Genomic DNA, 22,220 nt, shown 5'->3' with positions numbered 1-22,220 from the left:
TGGGCCGGGGAGGAGAGAAGGAATGAGCGCCAGGCGCAAGAGCATTCAGGCAGGCCTCACAGCACGAGGAGAAGCTGGGCTTTCGCTCCCATCATGCAGAGAGGCCAGGGAGAGAGTCTAAGCAGAAATGACACAATCTGGTTCGGGATTTAAGAAAATTCCCGCAGCTGCCATGTGGGAGCGGGAGTGGAAGCAGGGGCCAATCAGGAGGCGAGACAGGGAGGGGCAGGGAGGGTGACAGGAAGCAGGCACCGCTGGGCTCTGCTGCTTCGCAAGAGCGGCTGCGTGGTCCTGAAGGCAGAGAAGCGGGAAGGGCCAGCTGTCTCGGTCGGCCCAGCCCTCCCAGGCCCAGCACTGAGTCTCGCATCTCAAGTGAAGCAACCTGGAGGGAGGTGGTGTTAACCATGGAGACAGGGAAGGCGGGCAGAGCAGGTCTGAAGACTCCAAGCCCAGCTCCCATCACCATGCGCCGCCGGGGCCTGGCCCCCAGCTCCCATCACCACACTACCTGCCTGTCCTCTTCCCTCTTCCCCTCGGTCCCTCTTCCTCCTCAGCTCCTCCCGCATCCAGACCTGCCCTCTGAGCCTGCCTCATCTCTCCCCAGAGCAATCCCCTGGCTTTTCCATGTTGACTGTCTGCTGCCCCCATCTACAATGTCAGCTCTGTGAGGACAGGACCCTGGAATAGTCTGTTCCCTGCTCTGTCCCTGGGGCCTAGGCAAAGCTTCTGCACGTGCCCCTCCTCACCCAGGACTGCCTGGGTTCCCCCAGCACCGCCGCCTCCTCCTCCTCCTCTCCTGTACTCTCAGGAGGCCATCCTCAGGCAGGATCCCGTGGCTCCCAGAACCGTCGCTGGCTTGGGCTTCTTTCCAGAATGCCAGATCCTAACCACCCTCCCGCCACCTCTATGCTACTTCGCACCCAGTCTATTCAAATAAGAATCCACTGAGAGCTCCCTGAAGACACAGTATAGGGCAGAGTCAACTCTGTGTCATCTGCACGCTTCCTAACATATCGTGGTGCCCAATACATATCAAACTGAATTGAAATACTCATCCCAAAATAAAGAAAAATAAGCAATGATCATGGTAAAATTAAACTAAACAAAAAAAGTAAATGGGACAGTAAGAGAAATATACTAAAATCATTAATAAAGTGCCCTGAATTCAAAACAAGCATGTAATATTCTTCAGCCAACACCTTTCACAGGGAAGCAAGCTTTGGCCATTATCTAAAGCTATCAATTCTCAAAACAACTAAAATTATACAAACTTATAAGACTATCTATACCAAAACATCATCTATTTCCAAACTCTATTTATAGAATTTATATGAATTCTATTTATCTTCTTTTAAATACTGTATTCTGATTGATCTTTGTAAATAAAACAACATTGCATTCCTGCAATAAGCCCCACTTGATCCTAATACCCCATCTTTTATACATATTGCTGGCTTTGCTGTCCTAATATTTTCAGGACTGCTGTGTTAATATTCATGAGGGACACAAGTCTGTACTTTTTTTTTGTAGTGCCCTTGACTGAGTATCAGAATTATGGTGGCCTCAAAAAATGAGCTGGGAAGTGTTCCCTCCTCCTCTGTTTTCTGAGTTTATCTAGAATTCGTCTTATTTCTTCCTTTAGTATCTGATAAAATTCAACATTATATTTTTAACCTCTGTAGCGTACGTTATCATGATGCTTCTTTCATTTTAATACTGGTAGTCTGTGTTTTCTCTTTTTTTTTTTTTTTTTGTCTTGATCAATTTTATCAATCTTTTCAGAGAAGCAACTTCTAGCTTTGCTGATTTTCTCTATTATTTGTCCTTTATTGATTTCTGCTCATATACAGTCATGTGTAACATAATGACATTTCGATCAGCAACAGACTGTATATATGACTGGCCCCTTAAGATTGTAATACTATAGTTTTACTGTTTTTTCTATGTTTGATATACCGTTGTGTTACAATTGCCAACGGTATTCAGTACAGTAATGTGCCATACAGGTTTGTAGCCTAGAAGCAACAGGCTATACCATGGAGCCTAGGTGTGAGGCAGGCTCTACGCTCTAGGTTTGTGTAAGTACATCCTATGATGTTTGCACAATGACAAAATCACCTAACACCATTTCTCAGAATGTGTCCACACTGTCAAGGAACCATGCATAACTGTATTTACCATTTCCTTCCTTCTAGTTACTTTGTATCTAATTTGTTCCTTTATTTAGGTTGTTAAGGAGGACACAGACGTCACTGATTTTATACCTTCTTCTTTTCTAATATAGTCATGTAAAGCTATACATTTCCCTCAAAGGACTGTATTAGCTATATCCTATAAATCTGTATATTTTCTTCCATTACTCGGTTCAAATTATTTTCTAATTTCCCTATGAATTCTTCTTTGATCCAGTATGTTAATTTCCTATTTGAGGATTTTCTAGATCTCATATTATTTATTTCTAACTTAAAAGCACAGTAGTCGATAAACATACTCTATAATTTGGGTCCTTTGAAACGAGACATTTTAATGGCCCAGCATAGGATCTATCTTGGTGACTGTTCCATATGAACTTGGGAAGAACGTGTTCTCTAGCTTTGTTGGGAGTGGGGTTTAAGAGATGACAGGGTGATTGACGGTAAACTTGGGAAGAATGTGTACTCTAGCTTTCTTGGGAGTAGCGTTAAGAGATGACAAGGTGATTGACAGTATTCTTCAGAGCTTCCAAATCCTTATGAGTGTTTTGATCTATTTGTTTCTTCAATAATTGAGTGAAGAGGAGTTAAAAGTCTCCAACCATGATTATGAATCTGAATATAGTTCCCTTTAGTTCTGTCCAATTTTGCTCTTTTGTACAAAAGAGTTATCAGAGCAGACCTGACTGTTATGCTTTGAAAGACCAGCTTAGAAGTCTGGCCTTTTGCTGGAGTCTGGGAACTTAGATTTCAAGAGAGTTCCTACCACCTAACTGGTAAGAGGAGCTCACTGTGCCTAAACTGTTTATGTACTGTGGCTTATGCTAAACACGCGTTTCCCTTCTGAGAGTCTGGAATTTTGGACATGCTACACAACACTTCACGTGTGTTGTTACGATTCATTGCTGGAGGAATCAAATGCATCCTGTGTGACTCAACTGAGAGAAGACTCTTGGAAGCTTGCACCCTCTTCCCTCAGACATCCCCCATATGCCTCCTCCCTTTGCTGATCTTGCTCTGTATCCTCCTGCTGCCATCAACCTTAGCTGAGAGTATGACTATATGCTGAGTCATGTGAGTCCTCTTAGAGACTCTTCAAACCTGGGAGGTGGTCTTGGAGGCCCCTAACACAAGGGCATACCCATTTAGGGGCTGTTACGTTTCCTTGATGATCATTGTCTTTATGAGGTGCCCCTTTATTTCTGGGAATACTCTTCACCCTGAAATCTACTTTTTCTGATACTAGTATAGACGCAAAGCTTTCTTTGCTTAGTATGTACATGGTTTATATTTTTCTGCCCTTCTACCTGAAACCTGTTTATGTCTTTATGCTTAAAGTGCACTTTTTTTATAAACAACATGTAATTGGGTTTTAAATAACTTTTAACATATGACTTTGGATCAGGAATTCCACTTCTAGGAATTATTCTACAGACATATCTGTACATGAAAAAAATGAGGTTATTCACTGTAGCAGTGTCTATAATAGCAAATGACTGGGAAAACTCTAAATGTTCATCAATCATGGCCTCAATAAATGATGGCTCATTCATGTAAAGAAACACCTTGCGGTCTTAAGAAAGAACAAGAAAATTTTCTTCATGTAAGACATACTGCCTGAATTTTTTTGAAAAGCAAGGTACAGAGCCGGGCATAGTGGCTACACCTGTAATCCCAGCACTTTGGGAGGCTGAGGCGGGCAGATCACCTGAGCTCAGCAGTATGAAACCAGCCTGGCCAACATGGTGAAACCCCGTCTCTACCAAAAATACAAAAATTTAGCCGGGCATGGTGGCACACATCTGTGGTCCCAGCTACTTGGAAGGCTGAGGAAGGAGGATCACTTGAGCTCAGGGGGAGGAGGTTTACAGTGAGCTGAGATCACACCACTGCGCTACAGCCTGGGTGACAGAATGAGACCTCATCTCAAAAAAAAAGAAAGAAAGGTACAGAACGGAATACAGGAAATACCATTTGCATTTTAAAAAGGAAAAATAAATGTAGGTATATTTACTTGCATTTGCTTAGAATTTAAGAAAGTTGTACGAAAACACACTGTATCTACGGTGATACACCAGGTGCCTGGGGATGCCATGGGATGATTCACTTTTCCAGTGTATCCTTGTCAACTTTGAACTACATGCATTACCTTTTCACAAATAAAAATAAAATGAAATGGGGAAATAAAATTTCCTTTGCAAAATTCCTAGGAAAGAGGGAAGTGCTATCAACTATCCTGTGAGCTTCCGGAAGGCGGGTGAGCCAGACGAGGAGAGTGGCATCCCAGCTAAAGCCGTCGCCCTGGGCAGCTGGCTTCACTCTTACTTAGCAGGTTCTGCTGCTCTTCTATAAAATAGGAGTAAGGTGGTGGTAACTTCATAGAGCTGCTCTGAGGATTAAGTGAATTAACACAGTGAAGTGCTGGAAGTAAAACTATAAAAGCAGCAGCCACCACAGTACCTACCACAGTGGCAAAGACACAGCAGGTGCTCAATCCAAGGGCTTGGAATTGAACGATATAGAACATCAGTGATTTAATAATAGTAAATTAGTCACAGACCCAGGGCTCCAACAACTGAATATATGTGAATATTACTCTCCCAGCTGCAGAGGAAAACGGCCTTGCCAAGCCAAATCCTGTAAAAAGGGTTGACAATGGCAAGACTGATCCTTCTCATGCATTCCCACGGGCCACTGGGCCTCACGAGGACAATCCAATCATGTGAGTGTCCTGTGGGCAGCAGCACAGAAGCACCAGCTTGTCCAGCAGGTTCCCCGCCAGCTGAAGGGCACAGATGGATGTGACGCCATCAGGGCCTGGGCCTGAGTGTGCCCAAGGCCGTGGTACATCCAGCCACGCACAGAGCTGCCAAAATGCCCGGAGCTCAGCCCCTGCAATCCTCATGGCCAGGCTGAAAGCAGGCCATGCTGAGCCATGCACAAGGCCACCTGGCTCAGAAATAACCCAGGAAATCAGAGTACTTGGGTTTTTAAATTGCTCCAGTGTGGGCAGAAAGAAACCCTACCCAGAGTCAAAAGTGCTGACCATGTCACTGAATCATAGATTCTCTCTGCTGATGGGCCACTTTGCCTCCGAATACTGCCAAGGCCCAAGGTAATGGGTATGGTGGTATAAGACTCAGACGAGTAAGTGAAAATCAATACCGATGCTCTTTGACCTATGATGGGACTCTATCCTGTTTAAGTTGAAAATATCGTAAGTTCAAATGCATTTAATAATCTTAACCTACTGAACATCAGAGCTTAGCATGGCCCAGCTTAAACATGGTCAGGACACTTGCATGTTCCTACAATTGGGCAAAGTCATCTAACACAAATCCTATTTTTAAATAAAATGTTGGGTATCTCATGTAATATATTGAAAACGGCACTGAAACTGAAAAACAGAATGGCTGTACGGGTCCCACCATAAAGTAGCAAAATCAAAAATCAAACCATCGTAAGCCAGGGACCATCCATATGTTAACTGGAAGCCTCATCTCAGGTAAGAGCAATAACACGCATTTGCTAACAGCACATTTTGTTACCTGCCTAATTATCGGTCCGTCCAGCCACTTGAGGACACACTGGAATGCTGTGGATTCCTTCAAAGGCTGGCGCGCTCTCTGTGGGTGGGGAGGGACAAGCACGTTTTGGGTGAAGATCCTGTGCCAGTCGTTCATCCTGCCCGCCTGAGGGTCCCGTGGCTTCCCGGATAACCTGTGCCAGTCGTATTCAAATAAAGAGAAGAGCTGTAAGGGCTACAGTGGTCATAGCAATCCTGAAGGCTTCTGCCTCCCACTAAATCCCAGAGGAACCTCCATCCCCCAAACCCACACTCTGCAAACCCCAGAAGGGTGGACTTTGTTGCTGGCTGGCACCCATGCTGCCTCCTCTAGGAAGTACCATTTGCACTTCAAAAAGGAAAAATAAATGTAGATATATTTATTTGTTGTATTTGCTTAGAATTTATGAAAGCTGTACAATAACACACTGTATCTAGGGTGATACACCAGGTACTGGGGTCGACATGGGATGATTCACTTTTCCTGTGTATCCTTGTCAACTTTGAACTATGCGAACTACCTTTTCAGAAATAAAAATAAAATGGAGAAATAAAATCTACCTCCAGAGAACCCTCCACCCCACCCCTACCCCCGTGGGCCAGACTCTGGACACGACTCTCCTGACCTCTGTGGCTGGTTCTGGATGGGGACATGAAGGGATATTTTATTCAGCTGTGTAGGCTGGGTACCACACAAGGACACCAGGGGTGGGTGGCTGTTGAAATACAGTCCTAGCGTAAGACCATCTTGTAGGGGACTCAGGGAGCATGAGAGAGGGAATACAGCCCTTGGGCCAAGAGGTGGTCAGCCTGAAACTGCCTGGGGCCACCTTAGGACACACATAAAAACAAGCAGAGAGGAAAAGTTAGGAGCAAGGGCCACTGGGTCCCCATGTCATTATTAGAGCCCTGGGTCGGTCACCTCACGACACTTCAGCTACATGGACAAAGTCTCTTGTTGCTAAAGCCATTTGGGGACAGATTTCAGGTGTTACCAGCTTCTTGGTGGGTCTTGGCCCATTTTGAGTGTTATCTGATCCTGTCCAGCCAGACCAGGATCTAAATCTTCTCTAGCCGACACAGAATCCAAAGATCTGAACCTCAAGAAGAGGTTGAACTCTGTAAACTAAAATGGCAAGTAAGGAGAAAAAGCAGTGGGTTTGGCCTTCTAAGACAGCAGCTCTCTAAGTACATTCCCCAAACCCAAGGTTCAACAGGATGCTGTCAGGGGCTCTACAAGGTCAAAACTATTTTCATGACACCCAGGTGTTATCTCTTTCACCATGGTGGCATGGTCAGAGGCAGCAGCAGGTAAAACCACTGGGGCCTCACTCAACCCAAGGCTGGTTGGGTTGAGTGAGGTCCTCCCAACCTCACGGAAAAGAACAAGGCAGCTTCAAGTAAGAACATCCTTGGTGAAGCCGGAAAAACTATTAATCTTATTACATCTTGACCTTTGAGTACACACGTTCTTAGTTTTGTGAGACGAAATGGAAAATACACAACAAGCATTTCTGCTGCAAACTGAAGAGCAACAGTCATCCCGGGGAAGCCTTGCTGTGACTGGGCTGCACGCTGAACACACCGCTTTTTTTATTCAACACCATTTTCACTAAGAAGAATGACTGAGAGACAAACTTGGCAGACAGCTTCTCGAACATGAACAAAGTGAGCATGTCACTTCCGGGAAAACAACTGTAACAAAAATGGAGTTTCCAAGCAAAAATTAGAATTAAGAACATTTGTATCCTCTACCATGAGCCTACTAGCTTCACACTTCTTCAAGACTTTCCTGGTGAGAGGGGCAGTGATATAATGTGATCTTCGAAGGTTACACCATTAAATGTGTCAATAGTTGGAAGGTCTGCATGATTCCGTGAACCAATATTTTCTGAACAATGCGTAATGGTACAAAATCCTGCAAGAATAAAACATCCACCCAATGTGCAAGACAGACCAAAGGACTTTAATGTCAGAGCATGAAGAGTTCATTCATATGGTGGAGACTCTGCTTTAGAACAAATCCTTAAGAAACTTCTGCTCGTGGGGTTTCAATGCAGCAGCAAAGAATATTCACAATGACCCAAGAGACTCCTTCCTAACTAGATCGGGATGGACTTCCTTCACATACTTCAACCAAGGCAACACAAGGCAACAGACTGAATACAGAAGCAAACAGGAGCCTTCAGCTGTCCTCTCTTAAGGAGACTGTAAAGATATTTGCAAGAATGCAAAAGAATCCCACTCTTCTAAATTTTTTTTTGTTTTGGATAATATAGTTTGTTTTTGTAAAACATGTTTTTATGCTAACATGTCACAGCCTTGTTATTTTTAAATAAATTAATATTTTTAACATTTCTCAGTTTTAATTTCTACAGCAATAAACATTGGTAGATATAACTCACATAAACAAAAGTTCTTTGGAGTCCTCAATAATCTTTTAAAGGGTAAAGGGATCTGAGACCAAAAAGTTTGAGAAGGGCTGTGCTAATGGTTCACCCCCTGCATGCTCCCGGCATGTGTGGGAACCGAGAGGACATGACCAGGCAGCCTGAGAGGGGCCTTTGCCCAGGGTCCTGCCTCCACCCACAGTGCACCCAGATGCTGCATCCTTGGCCCAGGGTCCCGCCTCCACCCACAGTGCACCCAGATGCTACATCCTTGGCCCAGGGTCCCGCCTTCACCTACAGTGCACCCAGATGCTGCATCCTTGGCCCAGGGTCCCCCTTCCACCCACAGTGCACCTAGATGCTGCATATGGATCAGGTATTCCTCAGAGGACCAGACTCAGTCTGGTCCTGTGTGAATCCAGCAGGCACACACGCTGGTTTGTTCCTTTTTGTTCTCTGTGGGCTATTTCTGTCACTCAGCTTCCCTTGTTTTGTGGAGGACCCTGACCCAATTCCATGTGTGAGGAGAGCTGCTCCCCAATTCCAGCCAGAGGCCTGCAGTGATTGGTTCAAGGAGGAACACATGGCCCACACTGAGCCATCAGTCTTCCCCAGGAGACTTGAGCCCAGGCTGTCTCTCCTCCAATGCTCACAACTGCCCACACCATGCCAGCCCAGAGCCCCAGGAGCCACCACAGGGACGGCCGACTTTGGACTTCTGACCTCCCTAACTGGAAAAGAATAAATTTGTGCTACTTTTAAGCAACCAAGTCTGTGGGACTTTCTTACAGGAGCCACAGGAAATCATACAGCTGCCCACGACTTATAAGCAGAAGACACCTGACCAATTCCAGCTCAAGGGCCACCTCCTCCAGGAGGGCTTCCCAGGTGCTCCCAGCGTCCAGGCCCCAGGCTCACATGGTCCCTGTGCTTCCCTTGGTCACAGCATTTGTCACCTGTCTTGTGTTGAATTGCTCACTGGCCAAGTCCTTGAAGAAAGAAGTCTCATTCCTCCTGTGTCCTTGGTACCATCACAACTCAGTAAATGGTCACAGAATCAAACTGAAGCTTTAGCAAAGCTACCATCAAGCTTTTCTTTCCCACTGACGTTTTATAACATTCAGAAGTGTATTCATACACAATGCAGGCTGTGATGGCCCCGGGTGGGGATTTTAGAGAGGAAGTCTCTCCTGACGCGGATGCCCATGCTCCTCACCTGCCCCAGATTTCTGACCCGGTGCCTCCTGCCCTCTCCCCGGGTGTCTGCAGAACTCAGTGCCACACTTGGCCCAAGGACACTGCTGAAGGATGTGCACACGCCAGTCCACCCTCACAGGGAGCATGAAGCATGCCGGCACCCTGCTGTACTAGCAGGGCAGACACTAGGCGGAAGGGCATCCATTCCGAAAGCACCTGCCACCCACACAGAAGTCCTGAGGCTCGGGATGTGGAGGCAGGGCAGTCATAGTCTGAGGGACCACAGAAGCTGAGGTGACACCTGAGACTCTGCAGGTGGGAGCCCAAGTGCCCGCAGCGGCTCTCACTGCCATCCCGGCACCTCACAAACCTCTCCAGGTGCCCTTCCACCTGCTCCTTGCTCCTTTCTACCTCTGGCCTCTAGGAGTCAAACCAAATGCTCCCTCCTCAGAGCGAGAGCCCCACCCCCACCTCTGGCTGCTCCCACACAGGGCAGGTGACAGAAGAGCCACCACGCTTCACCAGGGCTATGCTGTAGTCCTGCGAGACTGTGAGCTCCGTGACGTCAGGCTGGGTCCTCAGCAAAGTCTTTTAAGGATGAAATACAAATGCCCTGGAGGAAGTGCAGAGGGGCCTTTGGGGCCAAATCAACAATAAAAGAGAAAATCGAGAGGGCTCCATGTCTTGAACCCAAGAAAAGGGTACAGTGGGCTCTCCAGGAAAAAAAAAAAAAAGAAGAAGAAGAAAATGCACCTGCTTTTAATGAGCCCCTGATGCAAGATAGGAACTCACATTCTATGGTTATTATTCCAAGAACTCTGCAAAATGAGAATCATCATTATCGCCATCTTACAGATGGGAACACTGAGACTCAGGATAAACAGCCAATCCAAGGTCACACAGCTAGCTATTACAACTAGCTATTATAACAGTATTATAGATATAACACTGTAAGCTATTATAACTACCTCCCACTACCTCAATCAAGGAGGCCAGGAGAGGCCAACGGAGAAGAAAGGCCCAGAGGGAAAGAGTAAGAGCACCAAAGGAACCCAGGGCTAATGCTCTCTCCTCTTTAACTTCAGGACAGACTCGCAGCCTCCCCACCTGTTTCCAACCTCCAAAATGAGGGCTGTGAAATCTCCCTGAGATCTCTGCTTCTGCTGATCTATTCAGCAACTATTTCCCAAGCACTTGTGTTCCAGCGCATAAGAAGGCTGTCAAATGTGCTGTCTTCAAGCATCTAGAAAGCCAGTGGCGGAGAAAGACAAGAAAGTGACTGTGAGCAGCAACAGGCCCCCCGGGAGGGTGCAGAGGTGAGCAGGGCTGAAGTCCCACAGACAGCGGTTCCCAGGGAAAGGAAGACGCAGGGGGTGGGAGGCGCTGTCAGGGTCCGGGAAGCCTCCTTCCCGGAATGGAAAATGTGTAATGCCTGAGACCCAGATGCCTGGGGGAGCTTTCGGGGAAGCAGAGGTCTGATTAAGCACTGCCTGGAATTCCCTCATTCATGAGCATTCTTCCAGCACCTACCCTGCGCCCGGGAGAAACGGTCTTGAACACAGCAGACAAGCTCGCTACCCCTATAGAATGTAAAGAAACAGGGCACAAATTAGCACACAAAAAAAGACACAAGTGTGATCTACGGAAACTGCACAGAGGAGGTGCAACGAACGGAGCCCTGGGTTAGGACCGGGAGGCGCTGCCCACCATCATCAGAAATACTCCTCCTTTTGCCAACTGCACACGCCAGAGGCTGGATTTCCTTCACAGACGTCCACCAAAGCCACACATCGCGACACACGGAGGCAGAAAGCAGCGGTCTCCTAAGAAGTCAGACACGAGGAATCTCGGGCAGCGAGGTGCCTGCAAGCCCGGGGGCGGGCGGGAGCAGCCTGCACGCGTGGGGAAGGGCACGCGGGAGCGGGTGGCGCACTCCGGGCCGGGTTGGCCGGGAGGTCCCAAGGCAGGAAAGGGGCGCAGAAGGCCGGGACGGCCTCGGGGACAGAGCCTCGCAGGCACGCCCGAAAGCCGCAAAGCCACAGCCGGGAACGGACAGCCGGAGCCGGAGGGCGGGGGGCAGGGGGGCGCGGCCAGGCGGGGTACGCGAACTCCTGCCCGGGAAGGATGCGCGCGGACTAGGGCGCGGGGAGCCAAGGCCCAAGACGTCGGTACCGCGCTCCCTTCAGCCAAGGGCTGCAGAGAGGCCAAGGGGCAGGGGGCAAAGGGCAAGGGCAGAAGGGGAACCCACGTAGCCAAACGGCACCCAGCGGCCCCGGCCGCACCAAGTGTCCCGACGAGGGGGGACGCCTGCGGCTGACGCGGGGACAGACCCCGCCGCGCGCCACCGCCGCACCCCAGGCATCGGGCACCCACGCAGGGACGGCGTGGACCTACCCCCGAACCGCAAGGCTCCGGCCAACACTGCGGCCCCCTGCGCCTCGAGGCCGCGTCCAACCTCCCCCGCGGCGCCGGCCCACATGGTTCCGCCCGCCGCGGGCCGCGTTACCTAGGAGACCGACCCGCCGCGATCGCGCCGGAGGCCACGGAGCCCACGCTTTTCAGGGAGTCCCCACTCGACGGACCCAGAGGCCCGGCGGCCGGTGCTCAACGGAGCCACAGGCCTGAGGACCGAGGACTGGCGGAGGGGCGCGCCCCGTACGCTGCCACCCGCGGGAGGAGCCTCGGAAGGCGGCGCGCGGCGCCGCACACTCAGTCCAAGAACCCGCCTCGCGTCACTTTCGCCGTCAGGGCCGCGGAGCCAATCAGAGCCCAAGTCGAGGGCTACGCTTCGCGAGCGCCAGCCAATCGGTGCGGCGGCGGGCCCATCCTGATTTGCATGTCCGACGACCCCTCAACCAATGGTAATGTGACTGGCGTGAACAATAGCCAATCAGAAGCTGGAAGAGGCGTGGCCCCGGGCGTCCCACGAGGTGAAGATGCTGCTGGCGGAACCTGCAGGAGCTAGCGGGATTCGGGGGCGCTAAAGTCGCAGGGGCAGGGCGGGAAGGAAGATCCGGCGCGGGGCATAGGATCCGGAGCTGGAGCCCCCAGGTGAGTACCGGGGAGACCCCGGCGGGGCGCGCATTCCACCGAGCTGCGCTGGGACGGCGGCGGCGGGTATCCGCGAGGCCCGCGCTGCGGCAGGCGCCGCGGTGCCGTCTCCATCTCCTCTTCCCCGGCCCTGCGTCCCTGCCTCCGCCGCTGTCTCACCTCCTCTCCAGCCTCCTCACCTCCTTCTCTATCGTCTCCCTTCCCCCATCCCTTTCTGTCTTTCCTTCCCTGTCCTCCTGCCCGACCCATCAGCTCGCATCCTTGACCCCTGCTCCTGCCGCCGTCCCTCTTCCCGGTGCACCTCTTCCCGGTGCACCTCTTCCCCATCTCTGCCTGCTCCGGTCCTCGCAGCCTCGCCCTCCCCTTTCCTCCATCCTCCTCTCATCCCCTCTCCCGGCCTCTGCGCAGCCCCACCGGGGCGCTGCTGTTCCCGGTCCTCCCCATCTCTCCTCCTGGTCGCTTCTCAAGGCTCATCCATCGTTCTCGCTGCAAGTCCCTGTGTCGCTCTGGTCCCTTTCCCCACCCTCCCATTCTGCCCCCAACCCCTCCGACCTCTCCCTGCGGGCATGCTCTCACCACCTTACCCTGCTCCCCAAGACTGTGACCCTGCTTCCTGCACCAGTTCCTCGGGCTGTTTACAGCACACACACCGCCACCTCTGACCCTGAGCCCCTACTCATATCTTAAGCTTCTCCCTCCTGCCAGGCCTTGGCACAAAGCACTTCCGCACCTCCCTACCTGCTGCTGCTCCCAGGATGCAAAGACCCCACTGCTGCACCGCGTCCTGCGGCAGTAACAGCAGCTGGGGTACCTGCCCACCTTCCCACCCCGCCAACCAGCCGCATCCTGGTGTCCCTCCTCCTGGCATTTGTCCTGGGGGCTCTTACAGGGGCTGTGCTTTGCCCACAGCATCCCGGGGTGCTCCAGGTGGGAAGCCCCTTAGCACCTTTCCTCCCTGATCACCATCTCCTTCCCTCCCCACCCCCACTTTCCTGCTCAGCCTCACTTTGTGATTCAGCATTTTTGGGGTTGGTAACTTTCTTGCTTCCTGTCGTGATAGGGACCTGGCTACGGAGCTGAAGGCAGGGGTCTTGACCCTGCGGTTAGCAGGGCCACCTTAGGAACCAGACCTGAGCTGCCTGGTTGGGAGGGGGCTGAGGAGCTGGGGACCGCCACTGGGGGTTGCCTTTTCCTCCCTTTCAATTGTCTACCCTGTGTTGAACTGTGTCCAAGGGGAGATGACATAAGTAATAGCTCTTGGGGAAATGGGCTATTAGCATTTATGGAAATTAATACATCCACATCCGAGGAGCAAGAACACCAAGTTCAGGCCACAGCTGTCCCACTGTCTGTCGTTTCAGGATTTTTTCTTTCTCTGCAACTTCTCCTCCCCCTCAAAAATGCCAGCCTCACCCCTCCCCTTTCCCCCAGTGCCAAGAGTAAGCTCCTGCTCTGCTAAGGAAGCCGCATTCAGGCCCCACGTTGCAGGTTGCAGGGTTTGGGGACCTACGTGTGGAGAGTCACATCTGCCCACCTGATTCTCGCCTGGCGGCCGTGTCTGCTGCAGAGCCCTGTGCAGCTCCTGGCCCTGTGCTTTCACAGTGTGGGGCCCTAAGACTGCACTTGGTCCTCCAGGTCCTGTCATTCTCTCTGGGGACAGCTCCCCACAGCCACACTCGGCCTCAGTGGCACTGCCAGTGTTTGGGCCGCAGCACATCCCTCGAGAGCAGCATGGTAGGGGCTTCCCTGTTAACACCCAGGGCCATTTTTTTTTTCCCCTGCACCAGTCAGCAAATGCTTTGTAGGTGCTAATCAACACCTGGGGACTGAGCCAGGCTCTGGAGTTGGGGGGTGTCGTGAAAAAGTGTGAAACCCTTTTCGTGTGTTTCTTGGTTGAGAACCATCTTGGGTCTGGATGGGAAGCAGTGTGCACAGACGCCATTGCACCCAGGAGATGGGACGTGGGCCATGGCACTAGGGAGCTGGAAAGGCCGAGGGTGCCATGGGCTGGCCAGCTAGAGAAGGCTTACTCACTTTCATTTTTCAGTCATCTTCTAAGACCCAAATGGTTCAGGAGGAAGCGAGTGCCACACAGTTTTGATTTGGCAGTTTCCGGCCTGGGCTTGGAGGGAGGGGCCTCCCCTAGACCTTCGTGTGTGTTGGTGCTCTGCCGTGGTAACTGGGAACACATCGTCTGCGTGGAAGGAGAGCCTGCTCCCTCGCGAGAACTGGGGGACCGTGTTTCTGTTTCCAGGGACTCTGGCCAGGAGTGGCATGTGTTTGGTCCTCGGCTAAATTCTCAGTGATATTCACGTCGCCAGAGGTCCCAGAGTGAATGTTTTCCTGGCATCCCTGAATAAGGAGGCGGGACAGTGGGCAGCTAGGGGCGGCAATTCGAGAAGGATTGATGCCAGAGGTGTCTAGGGCCGTAGACCCCGTGTTCCCGCCAGTCCCCCTCCCACCACCAGGAGGACTTGGGTCTTGGCACCCAGCAGCCAGTCATCCTTGCTCTCAGAGGACTAAACGGAAGGACAGACTTCTCCAGGGTCAACAGAGGCAGTGGCGGAGCTGGGTTGGACCCCCTACTTCCTACTTATTTGAGCCCAGTTCATACCTTGGCTGTCCAAGCTGAGGGAAGCCAGCACCCCGAGAACATGACCGGCTGTCCCTTCGGAAGGCCACTTGGAGGCGTTGCTGACATTGATGGGCACAGCCAGTGCCCTTGGGTGTGTCCAAGTCACTGGAGGGGCTGTTGGGAGCGGGAGGTGCCACTACCATGGAGATTTCTCAGCGACTCAGTCCTGCCTGGCATGCAGGCCCTGGTGCAAGGGTACTGTTGTTCGTGGCCTTCAAAGAGATGGCCCCATAGTTAGAGAAGAGAGAGGGCACCAGGTCCGTGGTGGGATGAAGGAGAGGAGGGACCCTCCCCACACTGGAACTGCACTCATGGCCTCAGTTCACCTCGGGCACTTGCAAATAACCCTTCGAGGGAGGCTGGATAGGGAAACTGAGGCACAGAGCAGCAGTGAAACTGATCCCGGCCTCCCAGCTAGCGAGGAAACCTTGATTCTTTTCCTGCCCTGCCAGAACTCTGTGGCAGGTGCCCCCTCCGCCATCACCTGAGCTCCATCGAATGCCTGAAATCCTCACCTCTGCAGGGGTGAGTCTCCCAAGAGTCCCCGGAGGCCCAGGCCCAGACCCTGGGGGATATGGAAGCGTTCCTCTGTCGTGGCATGGGAAGCCCCACACTGTTCTTTCCTTGGTGACGGGCGACCCGCCACGTTCAGGCCCTTCCTGGCCCATCTTCGGGGTGAGTCTATTAAGGGATGCACCGTCTCTGCTCAGCCAGTCCCGAGGAGGCAAAGGGAACAGGGCCCTTGTTCCCCAGGAGAGAGCACACTGGGGGAGGTGGGGTGGCATACCTGGGTTTCGTCCTGTCACTGCCCACTGGCTCGAGGCTTTCCTGCCTGCCTGGGCTTAGCAGATGCGTGAGTCTCCCTGCCTCATGGGCCTGAGCAGATGCTGGGCCCTCTTGTCCTTCGCCACATCCTGGGGAGCCCAGATGAAGGCCAGCCTCCCTCTTCCTGCACACCCACCATGGGATGATCCCTGGGCTCTGGCCCCTCCCTGCCTGAGGGTGCCCTGGCACTGCCGCACCCAGGTTTCCACTCAGACCCCTGCTGGCCAGCATCTCAGGAGGCTACTCCCTGCTCTGCCCAGTGACCACGTGGTTAGCCCCAGAGACCCAGGTTCTGTGTGTCTTCAGTGACAGAGCAGCCCCATGCCCACCCTGCCGGCTTCCCCAGCACCTGTCTCCTTGCAGGCAGCCCGCTCCATTTCTCCAGCACACAGGTACCCGCAGAGCTAACTGCTTTGATGCCATGCTGGTTGTAGATAAAATAGGATTGGGAAAAGGGGAAAAGTGGAGAAATGGCGGGGACCACCTTCCTGGCCGTCCGCCTGTACCTGGACCCAGTGAGAAGGCTTTCCTGGCTGTGATCTTGAGCCCTGACTGCCGAGCAGCTGAGATCCATCATCCGACTCCATGGCTGGGAGCCAGGCACAGGTTTCTTCTCAGACCCCACACCAGATTCAACCCATTCCACGTGGGCCAGTTTTCTGGAGCGACTTCCTGGGTCCTGTAGACCCCTGAGGTCTGGTCCGCAGGGGTCCTGCGTCACCAGCCTGGGCTCTTTCCCTGCCAGAGACTTAGCTCTCTGAGTCTCTGGCTCTCTGGCCTGCTAAGCCACACGAATCATTCGTGTCTCCCTCTATCTGAATGGGTGAACTGGTGCCTCAATGGTAGGAGCTTGGGGCTTCCCTGGGACACAGTGGGTGCTGGGTAACTGTCAGTTCCCCCTCTTCCAGTCGGACGCGGAGCCCCAGCCACCATCCTGCCTGGAGCTCAGGTGGTTCCTGGGCAGTCCAACCGAGCCCCCAGGAAAACCAGAGCAGAGGAACCTGGCTTTCCTTCTGCGTGGTTTCCTGAGACCTCTCAGCAGTCTCTCAGCTGGAGAGCCCCACTGAGTGATTTCACAGTGGAGAAGGAAGGGGAAGGAGAGCAGGAGGAGAGAGCCCGTTGCCCTGGTCTGCAGGGAATAGCCTCCCTCTGAGGGAGGGACACTCCTTGCCCTATTCTCCCTGACCTTGGGCCTCGTGGAGGGCCCGCAAGCCTGCCAGACCCCCACTGCACACCTGCCCACCTGTCTGTCTGATTCCAGCAGCCCCTGGGCACCGAGTGGGTTGCAGAGCCATGCTCTGAGCATGCTCGCCCTCCTTCACCATGGATGTGTTTTCATTTTCCACCCCCGGCAGCTTCATGATCTTTCATTGCAGTCTCAGGCCCTGGTATCCACAGGCTGTCAATGCAGCCTAGGACAGAAGACTCTAGAATTCTGCCTCGGAGCCCTGTGATCCCAAACACTCAGCCGTGGCAGGGGCTCTCTGAACGTGATATTCTTGCCACCCCTCCTAGATACAGGAGGGTAAGGAATAACTAGAATGCATGGGCAAGGAGATTCAGCCCAATCTATTCATTAGAAAACAAATTTAAATTTAAAACATTGCTTAAAACCTATACATACCAGTGAAGGGCGAAGGTCTTAGCAGCAGACATTTGAAGGACCAAGAATGAGCAAGCCCCACCTCCCTCCCCTAGGGCTGAGAGCCCAGAAAGGGGTGCAGTGACCACATGCCCGGAATGGTCAGAGAAAACCCTGCTGATAGGGAAGGAGAGATGAGGGCAGTGGGGACATTTGGCCTGGACCTTGAAAGACAGGCAGGTTGTGACAGGCAGAGCTAGGAAAGGACGGTCTGGGAAAGGGCAAGGTCACAGAGGGAGGACCAGGCAGGCTGGATGATGGCCAGAGGCCCAGTGCGGTCACAGGCTAGGGCATGAATATGGGTGAATAGGATAACTAGGGGGAGGGCGTCAGGGCCAAGGCCACCATGGGCTGGACAGTGATGGGGAGAGAGGGAAGAGGAGAGCCCTGGAGCCCCCCAAGCTTTTCTGGCTGGGTCCACCTGGGCTGTACAGACCAAAAGAGGCAGAGCCGGAATCGGGGCGTCTGGATGGGGAGGACTGGGCTCGGTTGACCTTGGGTTTCGAGGTCTGTGTCTTGGACAGCAGTGCCCACTGGCATTGAGAAGGTAGGGCTGGGGTTCACAGGAGAGGTGGGACCTGGAGGTGACTGCCACCTACCCACTGCTCACAGCCCTGACAGCGTCACCTGGGGGTAGTGCCAAGGGTGGCCAAGGGTACGGGTTTGAGAGGGAAGATGAAGGTCAAGACAGACAGTAGGGAACCCTGGATTCTTCCAGATCCCGGGGAGGAGAGGAAAATAGAGGATGAGGCAGGTATCTGCTGCATCCGGTGGGCCAGCTGCTGCCAAGGAGGCAGCCTCTGTTGAGAGGGGAAGCAGAGCTGGGCTCCCAGGAGCGGCAAGGGGGCGCAGGACCCCATATTCAGCACCACCAGCTTCCAAGCACTCGCCAACCATCTTATCCCCATCTGACTGAGGCAGAAACACTGAAAGTCAAAGTGGCTTCCCTAAGGCCTCCAAGCTACTAGGCGCAGGAGCCAGGACCCCGAGCCAAAGTCCACCCTGGTAACCTTTGGACTTTGCCGCCAATGGCTCTGGAGAGATTTGACCGTGAAAGGAGGAAAAGGAAGGTGAGGGCACAGGGTGGCTCCGGGGCTGGCGGGCGTAGACAAAGCCGCTTGACTGCTTAACCGCAACTGCCAGCAGCACCCTCTTGCGTCCGCCCCTTTAGAGACGATTTCAACGGCGCATTCTTCCACTTCCCGCCTGAATGGGGGGCATTTCCGGGGACACCTGTGAACTGCGGGCTGGGGCTCAGCCTTGTTGGTGGCCCTGCATAGGTTGGCTGCATAGTGCTTTATGTTCTGTGTAAGAATTGTGGAGTCTTGGGGCCTGGGTGGGCCGAGGGTCCTGAGATATCGGTGTGCCCAGCAGGCTTGTAGTGCGTGGCGCCTGCCCAGCCCTCAGGGGTCCTGGTGCAGCTTAGCAAGCTCCTTGGCCACCAGTCCCTGGTGACTCAGATCAGGGATCCCAAGAACATGCTTTGAGAAACACTCCCTAGCTGTTTCAGTCTGTCGGTGAACCTGCCCGCCTCTACTTCTTGAGGAAGCATACGAGGAAGCTGTTTGTGATGGTTGAAAGCTCCGACGAGAAGGGCTTTGCGGGGGTTTCTGTAATTCTTGGGAACATGTGAAGCCCACGTTCTACTGGAATGACCTGCTGTACTTTTGTGAACTTCAAATCTGAGATTGTGCTTTCATCCTCCCATGCACGGCAGGGTGCCTTGTTAGTGTCCAGGCCTCTTGGAATGTGGTTTGGTTCGGGGTACTGATGGCCCAAGCGCTTGCCCATGGCAGAGGAGGCCAGGGGTCAGTACAGGAGCCAGTCCTCGCCACCCTGTGCCTGACCATACAGAGTTTGTCACCTGCCTGTGCCCTGATTGTGCCCCATCTGCACCATGTCTGCACCCTGCCTGCGCCCTGTCTGTGCCCCGTGTGCGCCCCATCCGCACCGTGCCTGTGCTGTCTGCGCCCTCTCCGCACCCTGTCTGTGCCGTCTGTGCCCTGTCTGTGCCCCGTCTGCACCCTGCCTGCGCCCTGTCTGTGCCCCATCTGTGCCCCGTCCGCACCCTGCCTGCACCCCATCCGTATCCTGCTCTGCCGTCTGCGCCCTCTCTGACCCCTGTCTGTGCCGTCCGTGCCCCGTCTGCACCCTGTCTGTGCCCCGTCTGCACCCTGCCTGTGCCCCATCTGGGCCCTCTCCACCCCCTACCTGCGCCCTGTCTGTCTAGATAGATCGTGCAGCGCCTCCCGCCTCTGCTCAGCCAGCCCCCTGCACCCCCTAGAGGGTATTGCCTTTCCATGGCAGCAATGAGTAGCAGGTATTTTTAGTCACCCAGACCAAGGAGGTATTCAGGTGTCACAGACAGGAGGCCCGGAGCCATGTTGTCCCTTTGCTCCTACAAAGGAAACAGGATGCCCAAAACAGGAATTGCAAATCCCAACTCAAAACCTCCCCATTCTGCAGGGACACAGGGTGCTTTGCTCCTTGAAGGAGTAGTGGACGCCTCCTTATTTACATCCTTCCTGCTTAAAAGGCAGTGGGGTTGTCCAGGGGATATCAGCCACCCTGTGCTGGGGCACTTCAGAGGCTCCGGGGAGCTGCCATGCTCTCTCTCCATCCCAAAAGATGGGTCTGGGGAGGCCACTGGGCTAGGTGAGCCCGCTCCTGTGAGGAGTGAACCCCACACCCCACCACTCTGCTGGTGTGAGTGACAGTTATCAATAGACCCTGAATGGGGGCTTTCCAGAAAAAAAAAAAAAAAAAACAGTGATATCCCTGGGAGAAAGGGGCCTGTTTAGATGATGCCTGTAGGCCGTTGGAATCTGAAGTAGTACCTGGGAGTCCTGGTGACACCAGCACGGACAGCCCTCTCCAGGGCAGTGCTACAGTGAGGCCAGGGCCTGGGGAATGTCACTTGCTCCTCATTAACTCACAAATTGGGAGCCAGGACAAGGTCACTGCCCTCAGGGCCAACATCAGAGCGGGAGGAGGTGTATGGTCAGGAAAGGGGGAAGCACTGGATGGCTGTGGCCTCACAGGCAGGGAAAGTGGGGTCCAAAGGTGCAGAGACCGCATGGGGTGTCAGGGCATTGCAGGGAGAGGGACAAGGGCAGGTAAGGAGGGACCTTGGAGGCCGGAACATCTTTCACAGAGGCCTCCTGCTTCCTCAGTGCTGCTGAGCTGGGCCATTCATCTGGCCTGGGTGGAGGGAAGCTGACCAGGGTCCCTCTGCGACCTGGAGGCTCCAGGCCCTACCCTGAGCCCTTGGTGCCCTCGGAGCCCTGAGCTGCTCCAGCTGCCTGTGATCGCCACACACACACACACTCTCCCAACACACACAGACACACAGAGCCTGTGCCACCAGCCCTCATTCTCTGCCTCACCCAGGGCCGGAAGGTTCTGGCTAAGCCTCCGGGGGTGCCACTGGGAGGGATGCCTAGGAGAGGGTCTCCCCAACCTCCGGCAACCCGGTAATCATGGTCACCAGTTGTTGGAGTGGCCTAGCCACCTGCTGGGCTGTATGGGTGCTGAGGGCCTGGCTGGGCCCCGTGATACAACCATGGGGGTGGGTCTCTGAGGAGCAGTCTATGTGAGCAGCAGGAGAGGTGGCGCCTTGGGTCAGGGGACGCTTCCCCCCAGGCTCTGGGGGGGACAGGATAACACCTGTCCCCAGGCTTGGCGGAATCCCTGGTCTCTAACGCAGCCCGGAACACACAGAGACATGAGCCAGTGTGGGGCAGTGTTGCTCACCTGGTGGTGGGACTAGGTCCTGGGCTCCTGGAGCCAGCGGCCTCAGAAAGCCCCTCTAGGTTCTCTGAGTCTTTGACACTGTGCAGCCCAGACTCCTCATTTTATAGACAGGGAAACTGAGGTTGGAGGACTCATCCTTGACAGAGCCGGGATCATAGTGCAGCTCTCTGACTGAGGCCCCTCGATGTCCTGTAGTCTCTCCAAGCACGCCCTGCAGTGGTCATGACTGCTGACATCTGTCCCTGCCTAGAGTGTGGGCCTCATGAGGACAGAACACACCTGCTGTCCCCATCACCTCTGTCCCCCAGCTCAGCCTGACTGGTAATGCCCCGGCCATGTCATGAGGCCTTGGAACCAAGCCTAAGCTTCCTGCAGGCCAGCAAACATCGTGCCCAGCACCGGCTCCCTGATTTCATCTCCCCTGGCCATGGCAGGCAGGGAGGACCAGAGGGCTCCTGGCCCAACGGAGGCCAACTGTGACACCAAGGGATCCTCCCCAAGGGGTCTTCCCCACCAGATACAATCCTGCTCTGAACACCCCGAACAGGCAGTGCCCAGGGGAGGCCAGAGACAGCCGTGGCCTCTGGGGCCTGGCACTCAGCCAGAGCTGGCAGGAGGCGGGGGTGCACCTCCTGCAGCTGAGGTTGAGACAAAGCCAGGTGCCTGCCACGGCAGCTGTGGCCTGAGCTGGCCTCGGTGGCTGATGGCCACAGACTCCCTGATGCCTGTCATCTGTACTGAGGGCTCTGTCCCAGCCCCTGAGCCATACGTGATGCCCACACCGCCGATGAGGACGCAGCTTGTGTTTTTACAAACGAGGCACTTAATTATGTGGAGGTAAATCCTTTGAACTGCAGAAACCATCCCAGCACGTCCCCATCAGGTGTTCCCAGGTGGCAGGCAGAGAAGGCCAAGGTCCCTCGAGTGGATTTCCAGGGGAGCTGAAGGGCTACAGCCCTGCCAGGACTAG

At 53.6% G+C, this 22,220-nt stretch overlaps 2 protein-coding genes across 22 annotated transcripts in view; one reads left to right on the top strand and one right to left on the bottom strand.

The window, feature by feature from the left end:
* The window catches only part of NPHP4 (nephrocystin 4), a 126,707-nt gene extending 114,728 nt beyond the window's left edge, over nt 1-11,979 (bottom strand). For 10 of the 16 annotated variants that reach the window (XR_010125337.1, XM_063659938.1, XM_063659946.1 and 7 more), the window contains exons 1-3: nt 11,052-11,541; nt 10,875-10,924; nt 5,741-5,912 (exon numbers count right to left, since the gene is read on the bottom strand). Coding sequence is in view for 12 of the 16 variants with exons in the window: in XM_063659938.1 (XP_063516008.1) it covers nt 5,741-5,875 (135 nt within the window). In the remaining 4 variants the exon portion in view is untranslated. Of the gene's footprint in view, nt 1-5,740; nt 5,913-10,874; nt 10,925-11,051; nt 11,542-11,738; nt 11,817-11,850 lie in introns of those variants that run through there. The other 6 variants (XM_063659932.1, XM_063659931.1, XM_063659966.1 and 3 more) reach the window with 6 other exon arrangements.
* Nucleotides 11,980-12,036: 57 nt separating this feature from the next.
* KCNAB2 (potassium voltage-gated channel subfamily A regulatory beta subunit 2) overlaps nt 12,037-22,220 on the top strand; it is a 114,529-nt gene continuing 104,345 nt past the window's right edge. For 4 of the 6 annotated variants that reach the window (XM_063660017.1, XM_054442013.2, XM_054441994.2 and 1 more), the window contains exon 1: nt 12,037-12,395. The gene's annotated coding sequence lies outside the window, so the exon portion shown is untranslated. The remainder of the gene's footprint in view (nt 12,396-22,220) is intronic. The other 2 variants (XM_054441965.2, XM_054442004.2) reach the window with 2 other exon arrangements.

This window comes from Pongo pygmaeus, chromosome 1, assembly GCF_028885625.2.
Source record: "Pongo pygmaeus isolate AG05252 chromosome 1, NHGRI_mPonPyg2-v2.0_pri, whole genome shotgun sequence".
NCBI classification, from domain to species: Eukaryota; Metazoa; Chordata; class Mammalia; order Primates; family Hominidae; genus Pongo; species Pongo pygmaeus.
Note: the sequence above shows the minus strand (reverse complement) of the source record. Positions and strands in the feature narration are given on the sequence as shown.